The sequence below is a fragment of the Peromyscus californicus genome, unplaced genomic scaffold, assembly GCF_007827085.1.
Source record: "Peromyscus californicus insignis strain IS unplaced genomic scaffold, ASM782708v3 Scaffold_6__1_contigs__length_162567912, whole genome shotgun sequence".
Classification (NCBI taxonomy): domain Eukaryota; kingdom Metazoa; phylum Chordata; class Mammalia; order Rodentia; family Cricetidae; genus Peromyscus; species Peromyscus californicus.
In genome coordinates, this window is record NW_026294584.1 from 80,727,795 (window position 1) to 80,754,028 (window position 26,234).

Sequence of the window (26,234 nt, forward strand, 5' to 3'; positions counted from 1 at the left end):
AGCTTTAATACACATATGCAAAAGTAGTTGAGTGACCATTCGGAGTAGTACTAAACAAAAACCAGTCTTTAAAGTAGTGCTCAATAGTATGTGAAGAAGACAGAAGCCACATTAAAGGAAATAAGTCGATCTGCCGGAAACTACGTCCCTTTGCCCCACCAAAACCTCAGTGGCTTAGCCCAGTAGAATATTTTTGAATCACACAAAACATACAGAAATCAGAGGATCGTTTTTTATGTGATGATTCAGAACCCATATTCCAAAGTGCACACCAGCAGTTGGGAGGCTGAGGCAAGAGGATTGTGAGTGGAAGGGCAATCTAGGTTACCTTGTGAGAACATGTTGGTGTTTGTGTGCATGAGGGGGAGGGGGAGGGTGATGGGGAAGAAGAGAGAGGAAAGGAAAAGAGAAGAGAGAAGGGAACAAACAGAGAAGAGAACGGAGTGTGGTCTATTGGTCCCATTTAGGACTGAGCACTCCACAGTCTCTTTCCCTCTATCCCTTGACCAACTGTGAGTCTCTGTGTTAATCCCCTTCTCCAAAGAAGTTTCTCTGATGAGCACTGAAAGAAGCACTGAACGGGACATCTCTATTGCAGCCCTCCCCCAGCACTGGGGGTGGAGGGGGGCATCACGGAAGAGAAGGCAGAATGATTGTAGGAGCCAGAGGCAGTGGGTGAGCACAAGGAGATAGTGTTTTCCAATCACAGCAGGACATGTACACATGTGAACTCACAGTGCTTGTGACAGCATGCACAAGAGCTATACAAGGTCAAGCCACACAAAACCCCAGCACCAAGTCCCACCCCTAACTGAGACTCCACCGTCCACTGACAGCTGCCGGGAAGAGAGTCTCTTTCTGTTGACAGCATGGTCCCTGGCAGGTCAACTCTGCTGCGGTGGAAGGCCACACATCCAAGAAAACGGCCAGCACAAACTGGACCTGAGAGGTTTAAGAACACACACCACGAAGCTGAGGGGTAGGGAGGAAGTGGGGATTAATATGATCAAAATACACCGAGTGACCATCCCAAAGGACTAATTCAGAAATGTGACACACAAGGCCTTCTAGACACATCGGGACTGGCACAAATATGAACTTACAGAGCCTGCATGGGTCTGCACTAGATGTGGTCCTGGAGCTGAGAGGAGAAGCGGACACATATCCCCATCCCTAAACTAAAAGCTGTCTCCAATGGGTAGCCAGGTGTAAATGAACCATCGGTTTCCTTCTAGGAGTCTCACTGGGGAAACAAACCACTCTTAAGGGCCTGCCCCATGTCCAGCAGTAGAGGGCCAACACTAAACGAGTTCATTAGCACCTTTAGAGGCTCATTGTCTCATAATGTTAAGTCAAGGAATTTTTATTGTTATCGTTCTTTTTTCTATCTTTCTTTTTTCCTACCCTGCAGGTCCTTTGCCTATATATTATGACTTCCTGCTTGGGGTTTCTGTGGGATTCCTGGGTGTGTGGACATGTGTGTCTCTGCAACGATATGCGTGTCTTCTGCTTTTTTCTTTGGCTCTTTTTCTTGTTTGGTTGTTTTGTCATATTCCAATATGCTTGTTTTTCTACCTCCCTTATTTTATTTTATTATTATTATTCCCTAGGTGCCTGTTTGTTTTAAGGAGAGACAGAAAGCAAATTGATCTAGATAGGAGGGGAGGGAGGAAGAAATTGGGAGGAGTAGAGGGAGGGAGACCATAACCAGAATACATTATATGAAAAAAAAAACTTATTTTCAATAAAAGAAAAAAATGGAAAATAGAAAAGAAAAGAAGAAATGGAAATGCAAGAATACAGCTCAGTGGTAGAGCACTTGCCTAGCATTAAAAGGCCTTGGGTTTCCAGTGGCTCGTCAGAGGCTCTAGTCCCCTCCCCTAAACTGGATCCCTGGCTCTCGATCTGACGGCTTTATTCTGCTCTGGGAATTTGGAGTGAGGTCTTTTAAGTCCAAGTGAATGGTGAGGTAATAGGAACACATGGAAGATGATGGGAAGAATAATGGAAAACTTCAGGCCTATTTTGAATCACACCTAAAGTAACACAAGACATGTCTAGCCATGTTCTGTTGGCTTGTCCCATGGTCAGTCAAAGCAGTTTTGCTGAGCATCTGCCCTGACTGCCATAAAGAGATGGGGACATTAGGGAACTTTACAGCTGTCTAATCATAAATAGGCTTTTAAAAAGATGACTGTAAAATCTAAAGCAAAGCATATTGGGAGAAAAGAGCTGATGACTGGATCATAGATGATCAACATGGGTCTGTCTAGAGGACAGAATTAAGAAGTAAAGCCATCATCCAAGGTGAGGCTGGTTATAACCACTGCACCCCAAATTCAGGTCATCTTCTTTGCCAGATGGAGTTTCCCCTTACATGGCTTCCAAAGAGACCATATCACTTCCCCACATCTTGTGGCTTTCTCCATCCACCGAAGGTATACAAGTTGGGGCCAGAGGCTTTCACTGATTTGTACAGTGATTCGTTTTCACTGATACATTTTCCTTAGTACCAAAGCTAGCATGGAGTATGGGAAGGCAGTTGGTTATTACTTTAGGGATTGTTGAATCTTGCATTGACTAACAATGTCTGTTAAGGCTGCTGGTATGACTGTAGGAAGGTAAACATCAAACAAAGATTCAAAGCAAAGTCTTCAGGAGCACAGACTAGGTGAAATGTTTGAGTATGAGGCAAAAGATGATCTTCAGCTCTAGGAACATCATATTTGATAAGAAGGTAAAATACCTGGGTGAACTTACACAGCAGGACCTTGAAAACATAAAAACAAAGTTTCCACTGAAACACTGGGAACTGAAATCTCAGGATAAGAAAACAAGAGCCTCAGTTTCCACACAAACAGTAAGTGTATGAGGGGGTGGGGTATTAGTTCATCTAATCATTTCACAGTGTAGATGGACATCAGTAGGTCACATATCCTAACCGAAGGAAGCCAATTGGTCAGAACGCCATCACAACCTCATTCTGTCACAAACCTTGTTTTTATTGCATAGTCTAATCAATATTGGTATACTTGTAGGACGTGGCACACCACACCACACATGCACATGCACAGGACTGGAATCCACAATCAATTTTCCTGTGACCTCCTTGACAATGCTCCTCACCTACGCCCCCATGTGGAGCTTCTGGGAAGTGACAGGTCGACTTACTATCTTAGGCAAGCTACCCTGAGTCTCTTTCGTTTTCTTCATCTGTAGAGTGGAAATGGTGACCACATTCCTGAGAGCACTGTTGACAGTATTTATTTTTTAATCAATGTAAAGCCCTTAGCTCAGGTCCTTGTTCACAGTCATCTCCAAATAGTGTTAAAATAACATTTCCATTTAACACAACATTTGTCAGTCAAAAGATAGATCCACTGGGCGGTGGTGGTGCATGCCTTTAATCCCAGCACTTGGGAGGCAGAGGCAGGCGGATCTTTGTGAGTTCGAGGCCAACCTGGTCTACAGAACGAGATCCAGGAAAGGGGCAAAGCTACACAGAGAAACCCTGTCTCGAAAAACAAAACAAAACAAACAAACAAACAAAAAAAGATAGATCCTACATGAGTGAGGACTACAGGGAAACCTGACTTTTTATCTTTAAAGCCAATCATAAGAATTCTCTTTGAGAGGAGTGTGCTGATGAAAACACAGATATTATCACCCCAGTGCTTAGAGATTGTCTGTATTCACAAAACTACAATTATAAAGTTATTTCAAAGGACATTTGGACTTCAGATAAATGGAAAGAACTATAAATTGTGTGTCCGAAAGAAGAATTTTAAGTGTGCACCTTAAGTCAAGGTCAAACGTGTTCTGTCATTGGGCTGTGTTTCATCTTAATCAGCTGCAGAACTTGAAGAATGTCAGCCACATTCTCAAACCCCATGCCCACGGGCAGATGGGATATCAGTGAGGCCAGCCTGTTTACACAAATAGCAACAGACTAACACCAGGTTAAAGGGGGTGTGTTAAAAGCCATTTATTTTCTATCAGAAGCAAAGAAGACTGCTAACTTTACTAGACTGCTAACTTTGTCCAGCCTAGGACCCCTCGGATGCTAGGCAAGCGCCCACCCCTGGGCTGTATCCCAGTCCTTTTTATTCCTTATTGTAAGAGTAGGGGTTGCTATGTTTTCCAGGCTATGGACTCACTCTGTAGCCCAGTCTGGCTTTGAACTTGCGATCCTCCTGTTTTATCCATCTAATTAGCTGGATCACTATCCTGTGCTAAGGTTAAAAAGATTTTTAATTTTTAAAGTGAATTGACAAATTTAAGACCACATTTCCCTTCCTGTTGTTGTAATGCCTGCTGTCATCTGTATAGCCAGATGGTGGCGCTGTGGTTCCATATGTTGAAAATTTAGTTTTAAATTGTTTTCAACAAGTAATAACGTTTCTAAAGACTAGCCTTCTTTTGGAAAAAAAAAAAAGTATGACTTTAAACCTATTCTATTTTCCCATTAGTAGCAGATAAACTGGATGTTCAAGCCCGTTAGAGTGCCTGAATGATTGGTCCGTCACAGTCGTCTATTTAAAACAATGCCTCAGGCATTGTTTTAAATAGACGTTACAGGGTCAGTTCGAAGTCACTTTGGTTGGCCATATCTAGGACTCTCATTTACTCTGTTGGTGTTATTGTCTTCTTCTATTCTGACATCCCCAAATTGATGATGGCATTGGCCAACTGTAAAATGGGCTCTTTTCTTTCCCATCCACATAGTTTGCAACATCCCCCTTTATCTCTAGCCAACCCAGAACAGAACTCATGCTTCACACCACTGGTGTTATAGGTGAGAACCCAAGTTCAGAAGGCCCCTTCAGAGTGTCCCAGGGGCCCATACTAAGTACTCAGGCTCTCAAGTTTGAGGGCAATGAGTGCAATGGACCAGGGAAATGTGTTTGAAATAGACGTGGAGACAGTTTGTTCAGAAAGGAAAGGCTCTCCTAAAAAATAGGAGAGTGGGCCAGAGAGCTGAGGAAAAAGTAAAGGGTCTCTTACATGTTTTGTACAGCTTGGGCTTTTCTTGAACTTGCTCAGGTGGTGAGGCGCTTCCTGGCTTTTTAGACAGTTTCTCACTAAGTAGCTCTGTAGCTGTGGCTGTCCTGGAACTCACTATGTAAAACAAGCTGGCCTCAAACTCACAGAGATTCCCCTACCTCTGCCTCCCAAGTGCTGGGATTAAGGCCATGTGCCACATGACCCAGTGCCAACTAACTTCTTTATATGATAATCTTGATGTTGCTTTTTGCAGTATTTCGTACCCCAGCTTAAAAAATATCAGCATAGCCAGGGATGGTATTGAAATCCCAGCACTTGGGAGGTAGAGGCAGGAGGATCAGGAGTTTTGAGGCCAAATTTGGCTACACAGTGAATTTAGAGCCAGCCTGCAGCATACGAGACTATGTCTCAAATCCCACAGTCCCAAATCAGGACATTCTGAATCACCACTCGTGTGAGAAGATGATGTCTGAGCAAACACATGGCAGGTGGAAAATCAAGCCATGGAGGAAGTCATCACAAGAGGCCAGGTGCAGGTTTTGGTCTATGCAGCTAGGTCAACTGTGAGCCCTTGTGCACGCCCCTTCCAGGCCGTGCTACCCCAGTGGTAGAGAAGAGCCAGATTCAGGGCCACGTGTAAGTGTCACAGCCAAGGTACTACCTGTTCTAATGGGGCCACATCTACAGACCCCTTCACAGCCCTGTCCCACTCTTCTAGGTGAACTCCGAACCCCTGTGTACGGATTATAGCTTTAGCCCTCTGTATCCACTACACAACCACCCCCATCAAAAGTGGTTTCTTTTCTAAATAAAGAAAAGGCTTTATCATGTATTGACTTCCACTCTGCCAAGCAAATTGAGACAGTATTTTAATCATAAGCTGGCTTCATCTTTGCGGTTTCTGAATTTGACTTATTGAAAAGCAATGAATAAGGAAATAAAAGTGTGTTCTACATGAAGGGTGAGCATCAGCTTGCTTTGATGTGGACAGAAGTCACTGTGAATTTGCAGGAAGCCATTCCTGGCTCCTTGATATCAGTCCTCCATCATACAGCGCAGTAAATGAATAAACAACACACAGCTGTCCTAGACCCAACAGTGAGCACAGACCTTTTATAAACTGCTGTTCTCAGAGAATGCCTGATCATCTTTCCCAGATTCTGTTGTTAGGCATCTTCGTTTCTCCTACACAGAGAGTTGATCTTGAGTATGAGATAATGTTGTCCCATTTGGTTCTATGGGAATTCCATTTGACGACTCTCAGTCCCCAACCCACCCATCCCCCATCTCTCTGAATTAGTTTTCAAAATCATAATATTGAGATGTTCTTATACATACTGACTTGAGGGGCCCCTTTCCAGGTTCCACCATGCCGTTTACTTCTTTCCCAAGAATGCGAGGTCAAAAAGATGAAACCGAGCCTCAAGGTTTTAGCATCTCCTGGGACATAAAAAAGAAGAGGAGCTATTACTCGATGTGTATTTTTTGGGAACTGGCTCTTTTACAGAACTTCCCTTCAGACTTAAGTCACAAAGGAACGATGAGGAGGAAAGAGATGAAGTGACAAACAGGGCTTTTGTCATTGAAGCAGTTATGATCCCAGACTAACGTGGAACTCTCTTTGAAAGCGAATGCTTTCTCATTACTTCCCTAGGAGGCAAAACAAAAATAGGATTTGCCTGTGCAAACTTTCTTTAGGAAAGCTAGGAACAAGATAGACAACGATTTATTTCCATCGTGAGTGTTTCTCCAAACTACAAAATCACACTCACAGCCTTGCTACCGGGGTGTTCCCACTCCGCAGCATAAATGATAGGTCGTTCTGAGATGGCAGGGGCAGGCTGCAGAGTTTTATTTCCAGGGAGACAGGGCAGGATTTGCTGCTATGCAGACTGAGTAATGTTGGAAGCCAACATCATGTCACATTTTGTGTGCCCTTTCCAAAGATTAATCCAAGCGTTACAAATGGGACACAGACTGCCATTGTCCCGGGGACACTTTAATAACCCACACCTACAATATTCAACCTGTTGTTTGCACAGGGACAACTTTGGGACACAAAAACCCACCAGAACGACTCAGGGAAGGAGGCGCAGAGAGGCAGAGCCCCAGGCGCCAGCATCTCCGCATCTCATCCTTCATGGCAAATGAGTCTGTTCAGAGTTCATTTATGCTTGAGGATGGGGGTCGCTGCCCGCTTTCTTCAAAGCTTCCCGAGAAGCGGCGCTTGAATGTGCTGCTTGCCCACTCTCTCTCTCGCTTGTGTGGCACTCTGGCAAAGTTTTCCGACTGCAGGTGATTTGTGCCTCACTTTGCATAAAACAGCCCACGTGAAGGAACCGCGGTCCCCTTGGAGTAAATCTTGCCTTGTCTCTTTGATTGCGCTCCCCATCCCCCCTCCCGCCTTGGCGTGCTCGCATCTGTTGTTCCATGATATGCTTCACGAATGGGAGGCTCGGGAGAAAGCCACAGGATCAGAGGACTGAGCGCCAGATGAGAGGAACTCGCAGTTGCTGTCTCTAATCTATCATCTTCAAGTCCTTGCATAGAGCGCTCAAGATCACACCCCTGCTTACCTTTGCCAGCCACTGATGGCCTCCCAGGTCAGAAGGCAACCAGCCCCAGACTGAGGTTCAGGCAGCAGCAAGCTGCTTTTCATAGGAGAGATTTTTTTTTTTTAAATCATAAACAGAAGTGTTTGGAGAACCACAGTTGTGATTATTTAATTTTAGAAATATGTAATGGTATTGTAAACATAACTTGTTCATTTTCACAAAACATTTCTGGCACAATAAATAATAGCTGGACTGTAAAAGGTGGGATAATCCAAAACCCAGACCAAAAAGATAAGATCACCCTAGAAAATCTCAATACGACAAAAAAAAAAATACTTACAGAAGGATGCTTAGGCAATTCACCTTATATTATAACTTTGTATATTATACTTACAAAAAGGAACCAATACAAATCACTTTGTTTTCACTTTTTAAAATGTGTGTGTGTGTGTGTGTGTGTGTGTGTGTGTGTGTGTGTGTGTGATGCACGCGCGCATCAAAGGACAACGTCCAGAAGTTAGTTCTCTTCTTCCATTGTATGAGTTCCTGGGACTGAACTCAGGCTTGGTGGCAAGCACCTTTATCCACAGAGCCATCTTGCTGGCCCTTAATTTATACTTTAATGACAAATTTCCAATATGTGAAAAGTTACAAGAGACAGGACAAGGACGCACACCTACAATTTAAACTCCAGCTTGGGGCTGACTTAAACTAGACCAGTATACTCATCGTGATAGAAGAGCCCACGTTTGCTTTAGTGCTCAGTAAATAAAAATCCTTTCACTAGGAGTTTCATTGACATCCATATTATCAGGTAAGTAGAGGCTGATTATTTTATAAATATAATTAACCTTCATGTGGAAATTATGCGATGAACTCAGGAGTAAGCACATGACTCCTCAGTTAAGAGTCACAAGTAGAGGTAAGCGAATGCAATTGGTCAGCATAAGGCCATTGTGGAATTCGGCTGCTACCAGAAATACCTGAGAGAGTGCGACAGAGAACCTAAGCCTCCTCTACTCTACTCGAGGTCTCACAGAGCTGGAGCAAGACGTCAATTAACTGCATTTGGTTCTGGAGCCCAGAATTCACCTCCAGGTTCACAAAGTTGTCAGAATGCTCATGTGGCAGGTGGTGTGGCAGGTGCCTGTCTGTTTGCTGACCTGCATTCCTGCAGCTCCTACCTGAGTGGCCATTTCCACGAGATCTCCCGGGCTTCTGAAAGGGCCAAGGCCCCTTGAGGAGCTCCCAATCAGGTCAGGCCCACTCACATACTCTGATGTAAATTTTTAAAAATTAAATTACCTCACTTTATTTATTTAATTTACCTACATTTGTTCAGTGTAGGTGTGTGTGTACGTATGTGCGTGTGTGCGTGTGTATGTGTGTGTGTGTGTATGTGTGTGTGTGTGTGTGTGTGTGTGTGTGTGTGTGTGTGTGTATTAGCTGTTTCTAGAATTCAGCATTGTTCATGGGAGAGCTGGAGAGACAGAGAGGCCAGAGAGAAACTGGGAGCATTTGGAAGGAAAAGTGAGAAACATTTTCTTTAAAAACAAAAAGAACAAAATGGTGGGAAAGTTATTGGTTTGGACCGATCGAACTTGGTGAAAGGGGGCAGAGGGAAGGTCACAGGTATCTACAGGGATGATCTGGGGACCCCAGGCTTTCCAAATGATCTTATTTCCTCAAAACGACCGGAAGCAGCAAAACCATTCAAACTGCAAGCAACAGCATCTCAGCTTGAGACAGTGAAAAGCTGAGGTGCTAGCGTGGGGTCCATGCAGAGATACCTCCTACATCAATGGCTGTGTGTAAAAATTCAGCACCTGGGCACAAATTCAGTGGGTCAACACATGTGTGGGAAGTGAAAGCAACCTACAGTAATAACTAAGAGTGAGTTTCACATACATGTCTCAATCCACATTGGAGACAGTCAAGAACAACATCATACGGAGCACGTGTGCACCCACTGAGTGCTAGTGCACCCACTGTGTGCTGTCACCACAGTCTGCCTTCATGAACCCTCCTCCCAGCAGAATAGCTCTGGTATAAATTCAGACAGCATAGATATCTGTTCCTTAAATATGTTTCAAAGCTTTTCTACAGCTTAGAGATTTCAGTCTTTTGATATCCATTCAGTTGTCACTTCCTAGAGCGGCAGTTCTCAGCCTGTGGGTCAGACCCCTTCAGAGGCTGAAGGACCCTTTTCCTGGGGCTGCCTAAGACCATGGGAAAACACAGATATTTACATTATGATTCATAACAGTAGCAAAATTACAGTTATGAAGTAGCAATGAAAATGGTTTTATGGTTGGGGTCAGCACAACATGAGGAGCTGTATGAAAGGGTCGCAGCATTCGGGGGGTTGAAGACCACTGATGTAGACTGAGACTGAAGACCTGGGTTCATCCACACAGCCAGCATGTGCTGCATGCTGTTGCTGTGGAAGTCAGCTACACTAGAAACGTCAGTGACACGGTGTCCTCTGGTCACATCCCAGGGGTAGGAAAAGGCGAGAAAGACAATCAAATGGGGAAAGGAAACATGCAGCGGCTGCCTCACTGGGAAACAGGAGGCCAGACTGTATGTGTCTTGTCCATGAAAAGGAGGTGCCCTTGAGCACACACACCGGTTTAAAGATCAGCCCTCCCTCTCTCACAGGTTTCCTCATCTCTGCTTTACTAGATCTGTGAAGGCCTGCCTCCCTCATGGTGGTGGTGTGATGGTGAAGGGGTCTGTAAGTGACCGCCGTAAATAAGACATTGCAGCATGGTGATCAAAACAGGACAGCATTGGGACTGCTCTTTCAGCCTTATGCTGATTATTCCAGGCACAAACCCCCAAGACCATCTCCTTTATTATAGAAGAAAGATTGGAAATAGCTGGTCCCTGGAGTCCCGAAAAGGAGGTCATGACCTCAAGAGTCACACAGCCCACTGTTTTCTTTAAAAAAAAAATCTAGATTATTCTCAGTCAGAGTTACTGGGGCTTAGAGAGTGATGATAAAAACAAAGAATTGAAAATATTAAATTGTGTAAATAGATTTAAATAATAAACAGAAACAAAGCTTTGAAAGATAGTAACTAAAATTTCAAATAATTCAATTATTGCATAACTCTAATCCCTAAAATCTACATGTTTATTTGGTAAAACTTCATCAGTAAAGTGATCATTCTGTATTAGCTAGCGGTATATCTTATCTCAAGTGTATTCTCCGACTCCTTTTGTAATGTTTTATATAAAACATAGTTAAAATATTAAATTCAAGAATCTTATTTCTAATTCAATTGTCATTTTGTTGTTGTTGTTGTTTCAAGACAGGGTTTCTCTGTGCAGCTTTGGGGCCTGTCCTGGAACTCACACTGTAGACCAGGCTGACCTCAAACTCATAGAGATCTGCCTGCCTCTGCCTCCTGAGTGCTGAGACTAAAGGCGTGCACCACCACCCAGCCCAATTGTCATTTACTAAGAGAAAAATATCTGAATATATTGACAGGTGTCTTTTTTTCCTAAACAGTTCCTATTGGCATAGCTATAGCTGTAATATGTTGCTGTTATTAGACAAAATTGTCACTGTGTAGTTCTGGCTGGCCTGGAATTCACAGATACACAGACCAGGCTGGCTTTGAACTCATAGATATCCATCTGCTTCTGCCTCCCAATAAAGGCATGTGCCACCATACCCTGTGAAGGCTGTAATAATTTTTAGTTTAACAACAAAGAAATCTGGTTTTAGCTACTGGTGAATGAAAGTGAAACACCTCTAGACCTGAAATGCATCAGTCCATTTCAAAAGCCTGACTTGAAATTTCCATATTTTTAAAAATAGGAACACTCAGTTTGTGATAGAGTATAGACCAGGTGTTATTCTTTTTGGTTTTTCGAGACAGGGTTTCTTTGTGTAGCTTTGCTCCTTTCCTGGATCTAGCTCTGTAGACCAGGCTGGCCTCGAACTCACAAAGATCCACCTGCCTCTGCCTCCCAAGTGCTGGGATTAAAGGCGTGCCACCACCGCCCGGCAAGATGTTAGATGTAGTGGGTAGCCATTCCAGCTTTGATCTGGAAGTTCCAACCAGAGGGCACCAGATCTCATTACAGATGGTTGTGAGCCACCATATGGTTGCTGGGTATTGAACTCAGGACCATTGGAAGAGCAGTCAGTACTCTTAACCTCTGACGTTGGGCGCCAGATATTGGTGAAATTATTAAGGCCACTCCACATAGTTAAAAGGAGATTTATTTAATGGCGTAACTTACAAGTTAAGGGATAGGTAGGTCGCGGGGTCTGGGGAAGGTGTATCGCAGTCCAGCGGTCTTCTCTGGAGCTCTGCTTGGCCCACCTTCACCGTCCAAGGTCCCGGAACCGAGTCAGAGCCCCGCCCATCCAGGTCTCAGGTCTCCAGGCACCTCCCTTGGCCCCGCCTTGTAGGCGTGACAGTTGCCGAAGTCTCAATGGGGGTTGGAACTTCCAGATCAAAGCTGGAATGGCTACCCACTACAGTTATTCTTATAAATGCCAACTCGCTCTGAAATCTTGTAGGTCAAATACAGCAGCTCTGCAGGAAAGAGGGATACGGGAAACAACTACCCATAGCAAGATGAGTTTCTACTCCAAATACACAATCTACTTTGGATCAGTGTGGTGCAGAGAACAGCAATCCTCCCTGCCCCAGGAGGCCCCAACACTGCTGAGTCACAAGCCAGCCTTTCACTGGTGTGACAAGCCAGGATGGGCAGCCTGATCTGACTCAGGATGGGCAGTGTGAGCTGACTCGTACAGCCACAGCCCGCCCCGCCCCCCCAACACTGAAGCACTGCAGTGTCTAACGTGGGCCTGTACATCGGACCAAATGTAAGCTCCAACACTTGGGAAACATCTAATTTCAGAAATGTGTGATCTTGAAACGGGATGCATTCATGACTCCACCGGGACAAGAGTGCGTCAGGGGCCCTCTTCTCTGTGCCTGTGCCCTTAAGAACTTTTCAGGTGACAATGAGTTTCACGAGTCTCGCTAGTGCCAGAGGTTCTTTGTGCTGTAAAGGATGCTCAGCTTAGGATGGATCCGCCAGCGGTGACTCAGCAGCACACTGAAGACAAGGGATGCTCTGTAGTCAGCAAGGGAGTGTGCAGTCATTTTGGGGTGTGTGTGTGTGTGTGTGTGTGTGTGTGTGTGTGTGTGTGTGTGTGTGTGTGTTTGTGTGTGTGTGAATTTGTTACAAGAATTATTCCATATTTTCTGCCTGGATTTAAAAAATTGGATTGTCTTCGCTTTCTTATCTATATATACATACTATCTATATATACTTACCTATATATACATACACACACACATATATATATATAAATCAGTGTTGAAAAATATAACCATCTTCTGGTTGGTTGATTTATCACCTAAGCATGAAATAAGTTGAGAATATGGAACTATTGTAGCATTGCCACTAAAATTATTTCTCTAGATCTTTTCAGCAATGTCACAAGCACAGACATACCACTAGTGTTCAGTGGGCTTAAAAACCTGAATCCCAAACAGTGGGAAGTAAATATTTGCTAGTAAATTTGCATTTTTTCAGAGATCAACTTTTCAGCAATGACAACTTTTTCAGTAATGCTGGCTTTGAGCTCACACGAGAGTGAGCTCAGTGTCGAGGCAAAATTAAACAAAGTGTCTATCGTACAGGGTGGTTTTCCAAGTCAGTCAACTTAGAAAATCACCAAATTTCTATCGAGCTTGCTTTTCTAATTATTTTGTTTTTGTTTTTAATAAAAAAAAAAAAAACAACTTTCTTTTAAATGCCTGGGAAAAGTTAAAGTTAACTGTTATTTAAATTTTAGTTTTCCTTGGAAGTTTTAGGCTGGATACGTTTTTGTGTGTATAAACTTAAACTGCACTATTTTCCCTTATGTTCTGCTTTGTTTTGTTCCTTTGATTTTCAGTTCCAAGTTCTAATTCAATGACATAGTCCTGAAAGATTTGACACATAAAAATCTATGTGAGTAAACACAGACGGTTTTTTCAGTAGAATGTAACAGCTTGACTGAATGTTTTTAACTCCTGCGGTAGAAGCGCTGCTTGTGGATGTGAAATGATTAACGCCTGCTGCTCTCTAGTCTCTCTGTGAAAGATGGAGGCGATGATGTAGACGGTGTCCCTAACAGTAGTTCTGCAATACTTACACCTCATCCCGCTCACCTTTGTCCACAAGCAGATTGTTAAAGCACTGCACACTCTTACACGATTTGGGGGGAAAACAACCAAGAGAAGTAGGTGACCCAGGACCCACACATCTTGACACCACAGTTCTCACACATATTGACAGTGCAGGAGCAGTAGAGCCGAAATAAATTCACTTAGAACAGCAGGACAAGTTCAGTTGAAGTAATGAGTATATAATCCATACAGACACATCTCATGTTAGATTACTACCTGGTCAACCAGGTTAAACACTCATCAAATCTGTGCTTTGCACTTATACAGTGGAGCTCTTGTCCCTTTAAAAATCACAGTTGTGGAATACACTGAGCATTGCTGTTTTAGGAGAGAGAGAAAAGGTTCTGCTTTGGGCTGCAGGGCTGGCTATTGTACAGTAGCCTCTCAGAGCTGTGTGCTGATGTTTCCGATTCCTGGCAAGTGCTCTTTGCTGCAGGGCGTGCCCTGCAGCACATCAAAAGAACCAAGTTCTACAAAAGAAAAAAGAAACTCAAGTAGGCTTGAACATACAAAGACAGGGAGAAAGAGATGAGAAAGGGGCCAGGCAGAGTGTTGAATACAAAATGAGTTCAACCAACCCCAGGAGCTCATCACTTACATTTATCTTATTCTGGGAGAGGGGCGTCAAAACCAGTCCTGACATAAACCACCCACTGCCATTGACTTTGACTCGATGTGTGAGTGCCTGTGTGTCTGTATTTACGTGTGTGTGTAAAAGAGAGAGAGAGACAACTGTACACTTAACAACAACAACAAAAACATCTCATGAGAGTGATCACTAGTACCTCACAAGAGTTAAGAAGAAAATTGCTAACAGGACAGAGTCCCAAGTGAATGAGTTTAGTGTTAACATCTAAATCTTGTAATTGTGCATTGCTTTAACCTCTTTGCTACAGCATTTAAATTCCACTCCTGCACTTACCAAGCCTGTGATATTCACAGCTTATGCTTACAATGTTGTATATGTGCTTAATATATTTCAAGAAAAAAATGATTACTTCTCTGCAAAAAAAAAGTTATGTTTTATAGGGTAAATACAAAACATGAGTATTTATCTACCGCAAATGACCTCAAAACTAAAGAGACAAGGGCAATACTTCTTTATGCTAATTTCAGTTTGGGAAGGAAGCCCCCCAATTCTGACAGGGTAGACACTTTAAAATCACGTCATGATGGTCAGTCTCCTGTGCACATTTCACTCTCCCCTTAGGATGACAGTGCCGAATGTCAGAACACATTTTCCAGAGACAGAAAGCACAAGGCCAAGCCTGACTTTGTTGCAATTCTGCAATGAAATGAATGGCTTTTAAACTGTGCTTTGGAGGTGAGACAACAGTGAACAGAAAGAGATGAACTTGCAGAGAGAAACCACAAAAGAAGCACATTCAGGATGGCGGTGCAATTGTTTTGCTATGAATGACGGTTATAGTTAGTATGTTAGTGTGTTCAAATTTTGTCCAATGTCCAAAAAGTTATAGGCTGATACACCAATGAACAACTTAAAGAGTATATATAATGTGTGTGTAATAGTCCATCATATTTGTTTCCGGTTTTGTTTACCTTTACTATGTTTTGCTACCTTATTATGATTGAATTACTTCTGTTTTTACTTATTATCTCTCCACTAGAGGCATACCTACATAGTAATAATATTATTCTTGCATATTGCTTTTGTTTATCAGAATTAGACATTCAAACTAAACTTTTCGTATTAAAAGATCACGCACACACGGAGGTGAGTGTGTTAGGTTTCCGAGTGACCAGTGCCCAGCACTGTCCAACAGGCTTCCTTACCGAGTGCTTCATTCTGCCAGCAGGCTCCAGTGAGAGTAAAATTCAACGTCCTGTTGAGATGGAGCTCATCATTGAAGCCTTAAATAATTACCATAGTCTTTGGAAGCTTGTTCTCTGGGGTTTTCTCCTTCAGTTTTCTTAAACATGAACTAATTAATAATTTCAGATACCTTAGAGTCCAGGGCTCATCACATGAAAGACTGATGCTGTAGCAAGTCAATAACATAAAAATAAAATTTTGCCATGTCATTAATGTTTTTAAAAGCCTGTCCTGAGACAAAGTGCAACCAAGGTGACAAGAACTGATGCTGTGAGGAGCTGCAGGCTGCCAGTCGGGTCCACTTGTTTCCCTCTTCAAAACTAGTCCTTACCAAACATACACCATGAAAACTCACTTTATGATATTATGTGGTTACAATTGTTTTATATACTGTTTTTCTGATTAACATTTAAATACCACAAAGTGTAAAACAACATTGTAATTTAAAAAAAAAACTAAATGGAAAAAAACAATAGAAGACTTTCCCAAAGGATACATACAAAAACAACATTAAAAGTCCAACAATGAGCACTCTACCCCATGAGTTGCCTGTATCATTTCTGGCTGTACAGGAATCACATCTTCACTGAGTTGGAACAAAGAAGAAAAGCAAACACCAGCCTTTGTGTGACCCCCAAATCAGAGGCATATGGAGGCTTTGGAAGTGTTGGGGATCCTAAGCTACTCTGCTTTATCATTAGTCCTCTGAGCAGCATTATGCTCTCAGCTTGCAGAAACATGCCTTCATGCATCCAGGCCTTGGCTTGGGTGTGCTTGTAGCAGACATTTCCATCTTCCTGTGGTTTCTGTCTTCACAGAGGCAGGATGACCTTAACATGACTACAATGGCTATGTGCCAAGTGATGTATTATTAGCCCATTTGCAAAACTAATCATTTCCTAAGTCAAACCTGAAGCTTAGTTTGGGATGCTCATCTTTCCCAAAGACACAAAAACCTTACTATCCCCCAAACAATCTCATCTCATAATGTTTCTATCGCTCAAAAAGCAATTAGCTGTGTATTAACCAGTGCTAAGATTAAAGCCTCTGGAGGTGAGTAGGTCTGGCTGCCACCCTGACTCCCACTTCATAGTGGTGTGGTCTTGAGGTAATTTTATGAGCCACTACCATTTTCTCATCACTGAAATGAGAATGATAATCATAATCATCTCCTGGACTGTGGTGAATAAACAAGATTCAATACTAAGGCAAGTGTTGTGTGAAACCATGAATAAATACTCCATAGACTATAGCTATTGTCATTAAAGCCATTTTCAACTCATGCTTCTCCAGCCATGTCCAGATACCAATTCACTTAGCATCTGTATTCTGTGTCCTTCTGTCATAACACCTTGTATCTGGTTCGAGGCCCTCGTTGCTTCACAATGAGATTGCTTAAACAATATCAAATGATCCCTGATTCATCTTTATTTTACCACAAACTACATATTGCAACCATTTTGATGTTTTTCATAACTAGAACTTCAACATTTCTGTTCATTTCCATTAAAAATCTTCAGTGAAGGGCTGGAAAGATGCCTCAGCAGTTAAGAGCGCATATGCATACACAATTTTCTGCCTTGTAATTTTTCATCAATATTTACATGGCCAGAAAAGACTTACCAGGATCTACCATGCATCAGATTTTGTAGATGTAAACATATTAATTTCCAAGCATATAAAAGTAAGCAAAACACTATCTCTGCCATCCCAATCACAGATAATAGTCAAGCAGCTCATGATAAAAAAAAAAAAAACTGGGTAAGAAGAACACTAGTAGATGTAGAGGACAAATGAGTTAGAACTATCCTTCTATAACTCTGATCTTATATATAAAGGCCTCAAGATATGTGATAAATATATTTGGCATTTTACAATATGCTAAAGTATTGTCTTCACGCTACTTCCAGTTTCTAGGAGCTTAAAGGCCCAACAAGTTTTGTGTACTCTTCCTTAATTAAGAGATACACTCAACCTTTCAAAACTCTAAAAAAAAAACAAAAAACCATAAAGCACATCATCTCCTTGATTTTCTCTTCTGTTATTCCAATATTTTACCTTCCTTTCTGCAATAACTGCATCCATTAATATGAACTATTTACCCCAATACTTAGAAGGAATCAGCAAATATTGAATTAAGCATCTTAATGCTTAATGGTATGTTATGTATGATAGAACTATCTCCCTAATTAAGTTACAAGCCTATTAAGATCAAAATTTATGCCTTTTACACATTTCCTATTTTCCAAAATATTTAGCTTAATTTGTTTACAATGTGTAAATAAATAAATAATTTCTTAACCTGTTCCATTTTATAGAGAAAATGCATTAAAAAATAAAACAAGCAGTTCCTGTTAGTTGCTACTCCAGAATTTTCAGTGTAGCACCATTCTACAGGCTGTCAAGAAGACATACTCTAAGACTTACCTCAGGTCTGGGGCACTAGCTCAGTGGTAAAGCTCTGGTCCATCATGCATGAGGCCGAAGTTCTACTTCCAGAACCACAAAGGAAAACAATAGTCTCGTGTCACAAACACAGTTCAACAAGATTACTTAAGATCAGTATTCCCCAAACCTACTTACTGACAAGATCTAATATCTCTTTGTTTTATTTTGATTTTTCAAAGGGCATGCTCAGGAGCTCTCTGGTTAATTCTGATGTCTTCTGAGACTTCAGGGCTGGTTTCCACACTGAGCTCAATCAAATAATTTACACTGTTAAAAAAAAAAAAAAACTGGATATTTAATTCAATTAACTGATAAGTGCTACCTTTCCGCTAACACAATGAGAAGCACTTCCTCTTTTCTAAACTGTGTAAGATGAGCAAAAGTTTTACTAACCGTAAGACTTGGACACAAGCTCTCCCAACAAAGACGCAGAAGTCAGGAGGAAACTGACGCCTCCTGAGGTTGACTAAAGTCAAGATATGTGATTTGTGCCCATGTCCAAGATTCCTGCTGTGGCTTTAAAACTTTATGATTATGATATTTAATGGCTGGCTTCATGTGTCTTGGGCTTCAAGAAACAAGGAAGTCACTAAATTATAAGCAGAAACATAGTGAATAATGAATACTGACTAGAAACTTAGTGAATCATTTGGGTAAAAATTACATCTATCCTCAGAAACAGGGTACCTCCCCATAGTCATTACTGAGATCACTAAGACATATGTTACCAAGACATATAAATGGAATAATTAATGTGGATCACTAAGAAGTATTTCATGATCCTATTAGTCACTTCAAGATAAATACAGCCCTTTAACCAAATGCAATTAAATTACAACTAAGTCCAAGACTTAATAACCATACCCAAAATATCAGCTGAACCACAGAAAATAACTCTTTGAATTTTTAAAATTCCTTCAAAACGTCATTCCATAAATTAAGTGGAATTCATTTCATGTTTGTTCCCAAATGCCTTTTTATCAGAAAGAAAGAGTCAAAGGAATCTTTAAAAGGATTACAGTTATTTATAGAGATAACTTTCTTCATGCTTTATAGTTATGCCTATTTCTAATCTTTACAAATAGAAAAATGTATCAAGCAACCTTGTGTCCTATTGTTTTTTAATTAAAGGTAAGCAATAAAAACTCTTTAGGAAAAATAAATTCTTATTAGCTTGGTTATATAAACAACTGTTTCACCCTAGTACCTCCCAAATGAGATTTAGAAATAGTTCACAGGTAGTGCATTTAAAACAGTACATATAAAACTTGGGCTGGAGAGATGGCTCAGAGGTTAAGAATACTGGCTGCTCTTCCAGAGGTCCTGAGTTCAATTCCCAGCACCCATATGGTGGCTCATAGCCATCAGTAATGAGATCTGGCTCCCTCCTCTGGCCTGCAGGGATACATGCAAACAGAACACTGTATACACAATAAATAAAATCTTAAAAAAAAAAAAAGAAAAAGAAAAAAAAACTTGGGTTACAGGTGTTATTGTAACATGAAATATTTTATATTTCCTATGGTTTGACTTATTTTCTTGTAATATTTTTTGTTTGGTGCTAATTATAATTTTTTATATCTCCTAATCATCCAAATTATCATGTAGATTGTGATTTACAGCAAAATAGAAATTCTGTCATTTAGGCTTAATGATATAAATGTGTAATATGGTTTCTAACTACTAATGTTTAATTATACCAATATACAATTTGCTATGAAGAAGTCAGCTTATGCAAGATCTAAAACTAATCACTAACAGTTAATCTATGAAATTCAATATCTGAGTATTCAGGCACTAGGATTTCATGTCTGACTGGGCTTCAGGACCAGCACTGGTGAAGCATATTATTTACTCTCCATGTAAGACAGTGCTGGTTTTATTTTTTTATTTTCTGGTGATGGCACCCCAAACCTTCTGTTACCCCAAAGCTATGCTAATCTCAACTTGGCCAAACTCCAGAGTCCTCCCTGAAACAGGTTGTATAGCAGGAGCAACTGATATGCTCCGCTTCCTGGTGACTGCCTGGGGTCCAAGAAACCCATGAAGCCAGAATTGAGAAGTTTGGTAGGACTGGCTTCATGTGCCTCCTTCTTCTCAGTGGACATTCAAAGCGGAGCCTTATAAAGTGTGGCAAGACATTCAAAGCTATTCCTTGTCCAACCTCAACCTTGATATGACCCTCTGCTTTGTTTCCTCACAGGCTCCAGCCCTGCCAAATGAAACCGAAATGTCTGAAAGAAGCCATGCTTGGCCATTAAGGCCATGTTTGAAACTTGGCAGTAATACCTGGAAAAACCAGGCATCCAGCCATGACCTGCACCAGTCTTCACAACTAGGAAGGCCTCTTGATGACCCATAACCTCTACCAGCCCCGGAGCTACTGAGCCCTTACCCACCTCTTGATTTCAGGACTCATTGGGTCCTGAGTACCACAAACTGGTGAGCTGATATACTGTCTCCTAAATTTAAAATTCTTCTTCCATTCAAGAAGTTGTCTTCACCAGGCTGTAACACCTGCTACACTTCCCCTGTTGAAGAGTAGCAAATGACTGCTGCTTTCGGCCACAGGTCCCGAGTCTAGCCTGGGCCAGCCCATTAGGCTGGCAACGATGATCCTTGTTCATCGTGGACTGTCTGTGGACTGCTTGCCTATGTGTCCTGGTCAAAAGCATTCACACTGAGGTCCAAGTCTGAATCACAACAGTGTTGTCCTCTTGTCCCCAGTTTCCACCTGGTCAAGATTCACCTGGGTCCTCAGGCTTGTGACGGCCAGGATACAGGGAGATGTGAAGGACCAAGGAGAATGTGCCTTGGCAAACTTAACCAGAGAAAAATAGAGCCCTCTTCCAACTCTCACTGAATCAGTTTTGACAATGATTAATCATATTTTGTCAGAGATTCCTCTCCATATTACTAAAATAATACCATATTCATATTTACCACACGTCTAATTTTCTCCACGCTAAAAGACATTGCCTTTACTCAGAGACCAAAACGTAGACGTTTTCAATGGATTCTTGGCTAATGGAGAACCTCTGACTTGAATCCATAAAAAGTGGATCTTTTTCATTGTAAACAAGGGTCACTTGGATGCTGTTCTCTACCTTAAGGTTGTAGTGCTGGCATGTTTCACCCTTCCACCAAGACAACTGAGTTTCCCCCAGGCCTATTCCATGCAAACAACCTCTTCCCAACAAAATTTGAAAGCAGTTTATGAAACATGCAAAGAGCTTAACTTTTAAAAGGATCTAGCACTGCATTGAATTCTGGGAATAAAATGAGTAAGTCATGTTCTTGCCCTGAGAAGTTTACAATCCAATGAGGAGGTGAGAGAAGTTAACCTGCTGTGTGCTGTAGCAGTGCACTAACAGCCATGAGAATTACACCTCTGCTCCTTGACCCCAGGGAGCCCAGGATGACTCCTCCATGATCTTCTAATATTCAGAGTTGAAAGCCAGCTTGCAGGCATCCTGTTCCTTTGGAGCCCCTGCAAGTAGTGATCCAGAAGCCTCTAGTCACCGGAGCATTAGTTCTAAGCCACCTGACTTGGAAACAAGTTTTATGTCTACTTACAGAGCACTTTTTCCAATCTGCAATCAAACTGGAAACTCTTACAGGTAAAAAGCAGACTGAAAGGTCAGAAGACATGGTAGCAAGTTTGGGTCCTTCTATTTACTATGACGAAGGGCAAATCACTTACACTCTGTGGTCTTTGGTGTCGATCTTTGAAGAGTAAAAATAAAAGTCTTATCTACTGTTCCTACCTCACAAGATTGTTGTGAGAAGTGAGACTGTAAAAGCAGCTTGTTAGCTGTCAGTTCTTAATCACCATAGGTTCCCGATCCTTACTACCAAATACAATACCAGCATTTGTCACAAGGACATACGCTTACCCAGTCTTTACCCTGCACCATGGAATGGTACAAAGAAGATCAAGGTTCAAGGTCATCACTTCCTGGATATCTGGTTTTCACATGGAAATGCTAATGCTTTCCAGAATGACAAAGGTAAAGTTTAAGGAGCAAAGCCAGGACCCTACTGCCACAGAGACACCCCACCATTAACACAAGGCTATAATGGGCCTGCCAGCCTCCTTCACAGAAGGCTATCCCTAAGGCTTATGGCAGAGAATTCATCCTTGGTTCCAGGAAAGCAGTCACACTGTGATAGTTCTTGGTATCACCTTGGCTACCACTGCCTGAGGAATCACCAACCTCTCTAATGAAGCACAGGCCTCCCCAAATAAAGTGATGGATTATTCAAAAGGGACATTAACCCAGATAAACAAAGTACACGCTGTTCACGACTGCCTGATCTATTACAACTGGACTAGCAGGGGAAATTTCTAGATATGAATTAAAGCAAGAATGTGATGACATGTTTCTTCTTATATCATTTTTATCCCTCACATCAATTTAGCTTTTAGCATTATGATTCTTACTTGTCTGTTCTCTAACTATCCAACAGACTAAAGGTAAAATTTGTTCCTGATAACAACTCTTAAATATCCTGTTTATACACACACACACACACACACACACACACACACACACACACACACACACGCACACACGCACACAGAGGCACAGGCACATGTACATTCCCAAACACAGGCACACGAACATACACACAAACAGGCACAAGCACCTGTGCATGCATACATACACAAGTGCACATATATAAACGCATAGGCACAGACATATATATGCACAAAGGGCAAAGGCACATGTATGTACATATGTCTGTCCACCCAGGCACATACACACACATCACATCACATCATTAAGCCGAGGAGCAGGGAAGAATGCCACCATTTTCTTGTCTCTATGCGTGGCCAAGCCTGATTGGACTTTCCTGCTGGTGATTTAACATGGACTCTGGATTAGCTGATCTGATTTAAGTTCAGTATTACCAAAGATGTCCTAATGTACCCCAGCCAGGCAGTGGTGGCGCACGCCTTTGATCCCAACACTTGTGAAGCACAGGCAGGCAGATCTCTGTGAGTTCGAGGCCAGCCTGAACTACAGAGTGAGTTCCAGGAAAGGTGCCAAAGCTATACAGAAAAACCCTGTCTCAAAAAACAAACAAACAAACAAACAAAAACCCTGACTCCATTTTAGCCTTATGTAGAAGTTTAAGTGGAAGTCACAATCTGATGGAGCACTGATACCAACAATCCTTTATCAAAGGGAGAGCTTTCCCCTAAAAATCCATGAGCTTCTCCAAAGCTCAGAACACAGTTCCATGTTCCCCAAGAATAGCTTCAATTTTCTCTCAGTGTCATCTTGGATCAATACAGTGATGGTTATGTACAGAAGGTCTGACAGAATTGTGACCCAGAATACTCACAGACCCCAAACAGATAACTTTCTATTGTCCTACTTCTGCAAGATCCTAGAGCAAGGAAGGAAGGTTAAAAAAAAATCCATTCAGCAACGATCTCAGCTTTCAATCGTTTTTTAATGTAGGGTAGGAAATAATCTACAGTCTCCTCCTTGTTGTGTGTGAGATTAGCTAACCAAATACAACATCCAGAGGGCTGAAGAGTCCTTAAGACATTGACACTGCAGTTTCAGTACCTAAAACAAGTTGAAAATTTCAAACAATGTCTTCTATTATAGTTCATAATCACCACTTGCTTCGGGAAGAAAGCCAGGCAGACTCAAAGCAGCAGCCACCCAAGGTCAGAGGCACTGGGCCAAAGGACCCAGCAAAGAGCAGACCTGAGCCAGGAGGGAAAGCTGTCACTGCAGTGGCAGCCCATGCTGATGGAACAAGATGTTCTACAGGTCAGTGGGGGCTGAGGAAGAGCAGACAGATCAGAGCAGGGAGGCAAATGAAGATGTTGGAACAGGTATCAGGGTGATGAAAACTAGGCAGAAGCTGCGTCATGCACTCCACATAGCATTTGTCTCATAGTAGCCTTTCTTGTGACTTCCAGGATTGTGTCATAGTTGCTCTCTGTGAATTAAAATTCTCACTGTTACTGACGTTGCTTAACCTAGCCAATCCAGAACAGAGAACGCGTCCTCATCCCAGGCCTAGACACACTTTTGTTACATCCTGGTTGATGTAATTTTCTTTTACAGAGATTTTTAATTTGTTCATAAATCTTTAATGTTATTTTATCAATAAAATTTTGTCAATAAATACTCTCCTGGTTGAACTCCAATTCCTTTATTAAATTGTTAAAACTCAGTAACAAAAAACCAGCCATGTTGATCTATCATCTGCCTGCACTTGCCTTCTCCAGGCTATGGGAGGGAGAAGGTGTTCTGCCACAGCTGACCCGCAAGGGAGGTGGAAAAGTTACAGAGAAACACCAGGAAAAGGTTAGCACAGGCAACTTCCCAGGTGACTCACAGCAAGCCTTCCGGATGAACGTCAATCTGCAAATTGTACCTCCCTGGCTTCCAAAAGTCAGAGGCGATCAACTCTCCCCCTGCCTCAACAGGATGCAGAAATCGCCTGCTGAGAGACAGACATATGGGATAGAAAAAAAAAAAATAATGAAGGCAGCATTTTGCAGGAAGGAGTCACTAAGCAGAGTCCATAGCTGGCAAGAGTGCCACACTTTTCAGGGAATTCGTGTGAGAGGTTCTAGCAGTAGATGGAACTCAGCCAGGAACCACAATGGTGAGAAGAATGGAGCAGTTTCTGCAACTCATGTCTGAATTCTATATGTTTTAAAGCTAAGAGCTTAGTACTTCTTATAAAAGGCTTTCTGGGCTTCTTTTTTTTTTTTTTTTTTTTTTTTTTTAATCTAAGTGAACCTGGTAAGGCTTGAATCCGTGGGAAAGGATTGCACACATTGGGTTAAGAATAAAGAAACATAATCTAGAGAGCAGCAGCAGAGACACAGCAACAGCCTCCGTAGTGTGAGACATGGACATTACCAGGAGAAGGAAACTGTCCTATCCTGCCCAACGTGCTGTAAGGAAAACTGTGCTTACATGATGGCGTAGTAAATGGCAACTGCTTTTTAATCTTGGTGTGTGCTCAGTCTTCTCTCACAATCCCTCTCACATTCTCCATAAAGTCCAGGATGAATGCAGACATTTTTTAATGAGCACAGTACCTGTAAGTATAAGAATTAGAGAAATTCTAATTGATAATAACCAAAAAATATTCCTAAAAATTAAACCAAATGGTCAGCTACTCTTTACTGAATACAAACCATTTTAGAGCAAATATCCATGTAAAAATTATTGGTAAAAATTATTCCAACAAAATGCCATTCCATCTCCCCTTCAATTGTCTTTAGTGTAAATATAATACTAACTTTTCCATAAACAACCTTTTTCTCCATAAATAAAATATTTGTGTACTGAAAGCTGGCAGATTTTTTTCTTCTTTCATTTTTTTAAACTAGATCAAACTTGGACAGCAAGTAAAATCTCCAAAGATACTAAAACAAGATCCTGAACATATTTGTTTCCATTTATGTCAAGTTCGAACTGTATTCCAGATACAAATGAACAAAACAGTGAACAAAGTCATAGCGTTTACACTCCAGGGTCAGAGAAGAACCTTAAACTCCATGCCAACAAGTGTGTATTTACTAGCTGAGACAAATCCTCGAGAAAAGGAAAAAGATACAGTGACATACAGTCATACAGCATATGACAAAAAGATGGACCCAGCCTGGAGTATTTATGGGAAGAAGTGGGGGTTGAGCTAAAATACAAACCACGAGTCGGAGTTTGAGGAATAATGTAACATGAATCTTAAAAGGTCTTATTAATAAAAAAAAAAATCCTGGAGCCAGATATTGGGGTGAAAGCTGAAAGATCAGAGAGACAGAACAAGCTAGTCATGTTCTTACCTCTCTGAAATCCTCAGCCTCCAGAGTTAGATTTCCTGTTTACCCACTCCCTATATACCTTTCTGTGCCCTGCCATCTTACTTCCTAGTGCTGGGATTAAAGGCATGTGCCACCACCACCCAGCTCTGTTCCTAGCGTGGCCTAGAATTCACAAAGATCCAGATGGATCTCTGCCTCCTGAATGCTCGGATTAAAGGTGTGTGCCTCCACTGCCTGAGCTCTATGTCTAATTTAGTGGCTGGCTTTGTCCTCTTTGTCCTAAGCAAGCTTTATTGGAGTACACAATCCATCACCACAGGATAAAATGAGAGTGTAGAGAATGTTTTAGACATGGGGCCAGCAAGGCTCATCTGAAA

The 26,234-nt window shown here is 41.8% G+C and overlaps 1 protein-coding gene across 2 annotated transcripts in view; it reads left to right on the plus strand.

The window, feature by feature from the left end:
• Positions 1-24,205, plus strand: part of Grid2 (glutamate ionotropic receptor delta type subunit 2) — a 1,427,031-nt gene extending 1,402,826 nt beyond the window's left edge. Inside the window, exons 16-17 of one of the 2 annotated variants that reach the window (XM_052719854.1) lie at positions 13,495-13,550; positions 20,254-20,355. In XM_052719854.1, coding sequence (XP_052575814.1) covers positions 13,495-13,515 — 21 coding nt within the window. In that variant the 3' untranslated portion in view covers positions 13,516-13,550; positions 20,254-20,355. Of the gene's footprint in view, positions 1-13,494; positions 13,551-20,253 lie in introns of both variants that reach the window. The other variant, XM_052719853.1, reaches the window with a different exon arrangement.
• Positions 24,206-26,234: the final 2,029 nt, after the last annotated feature.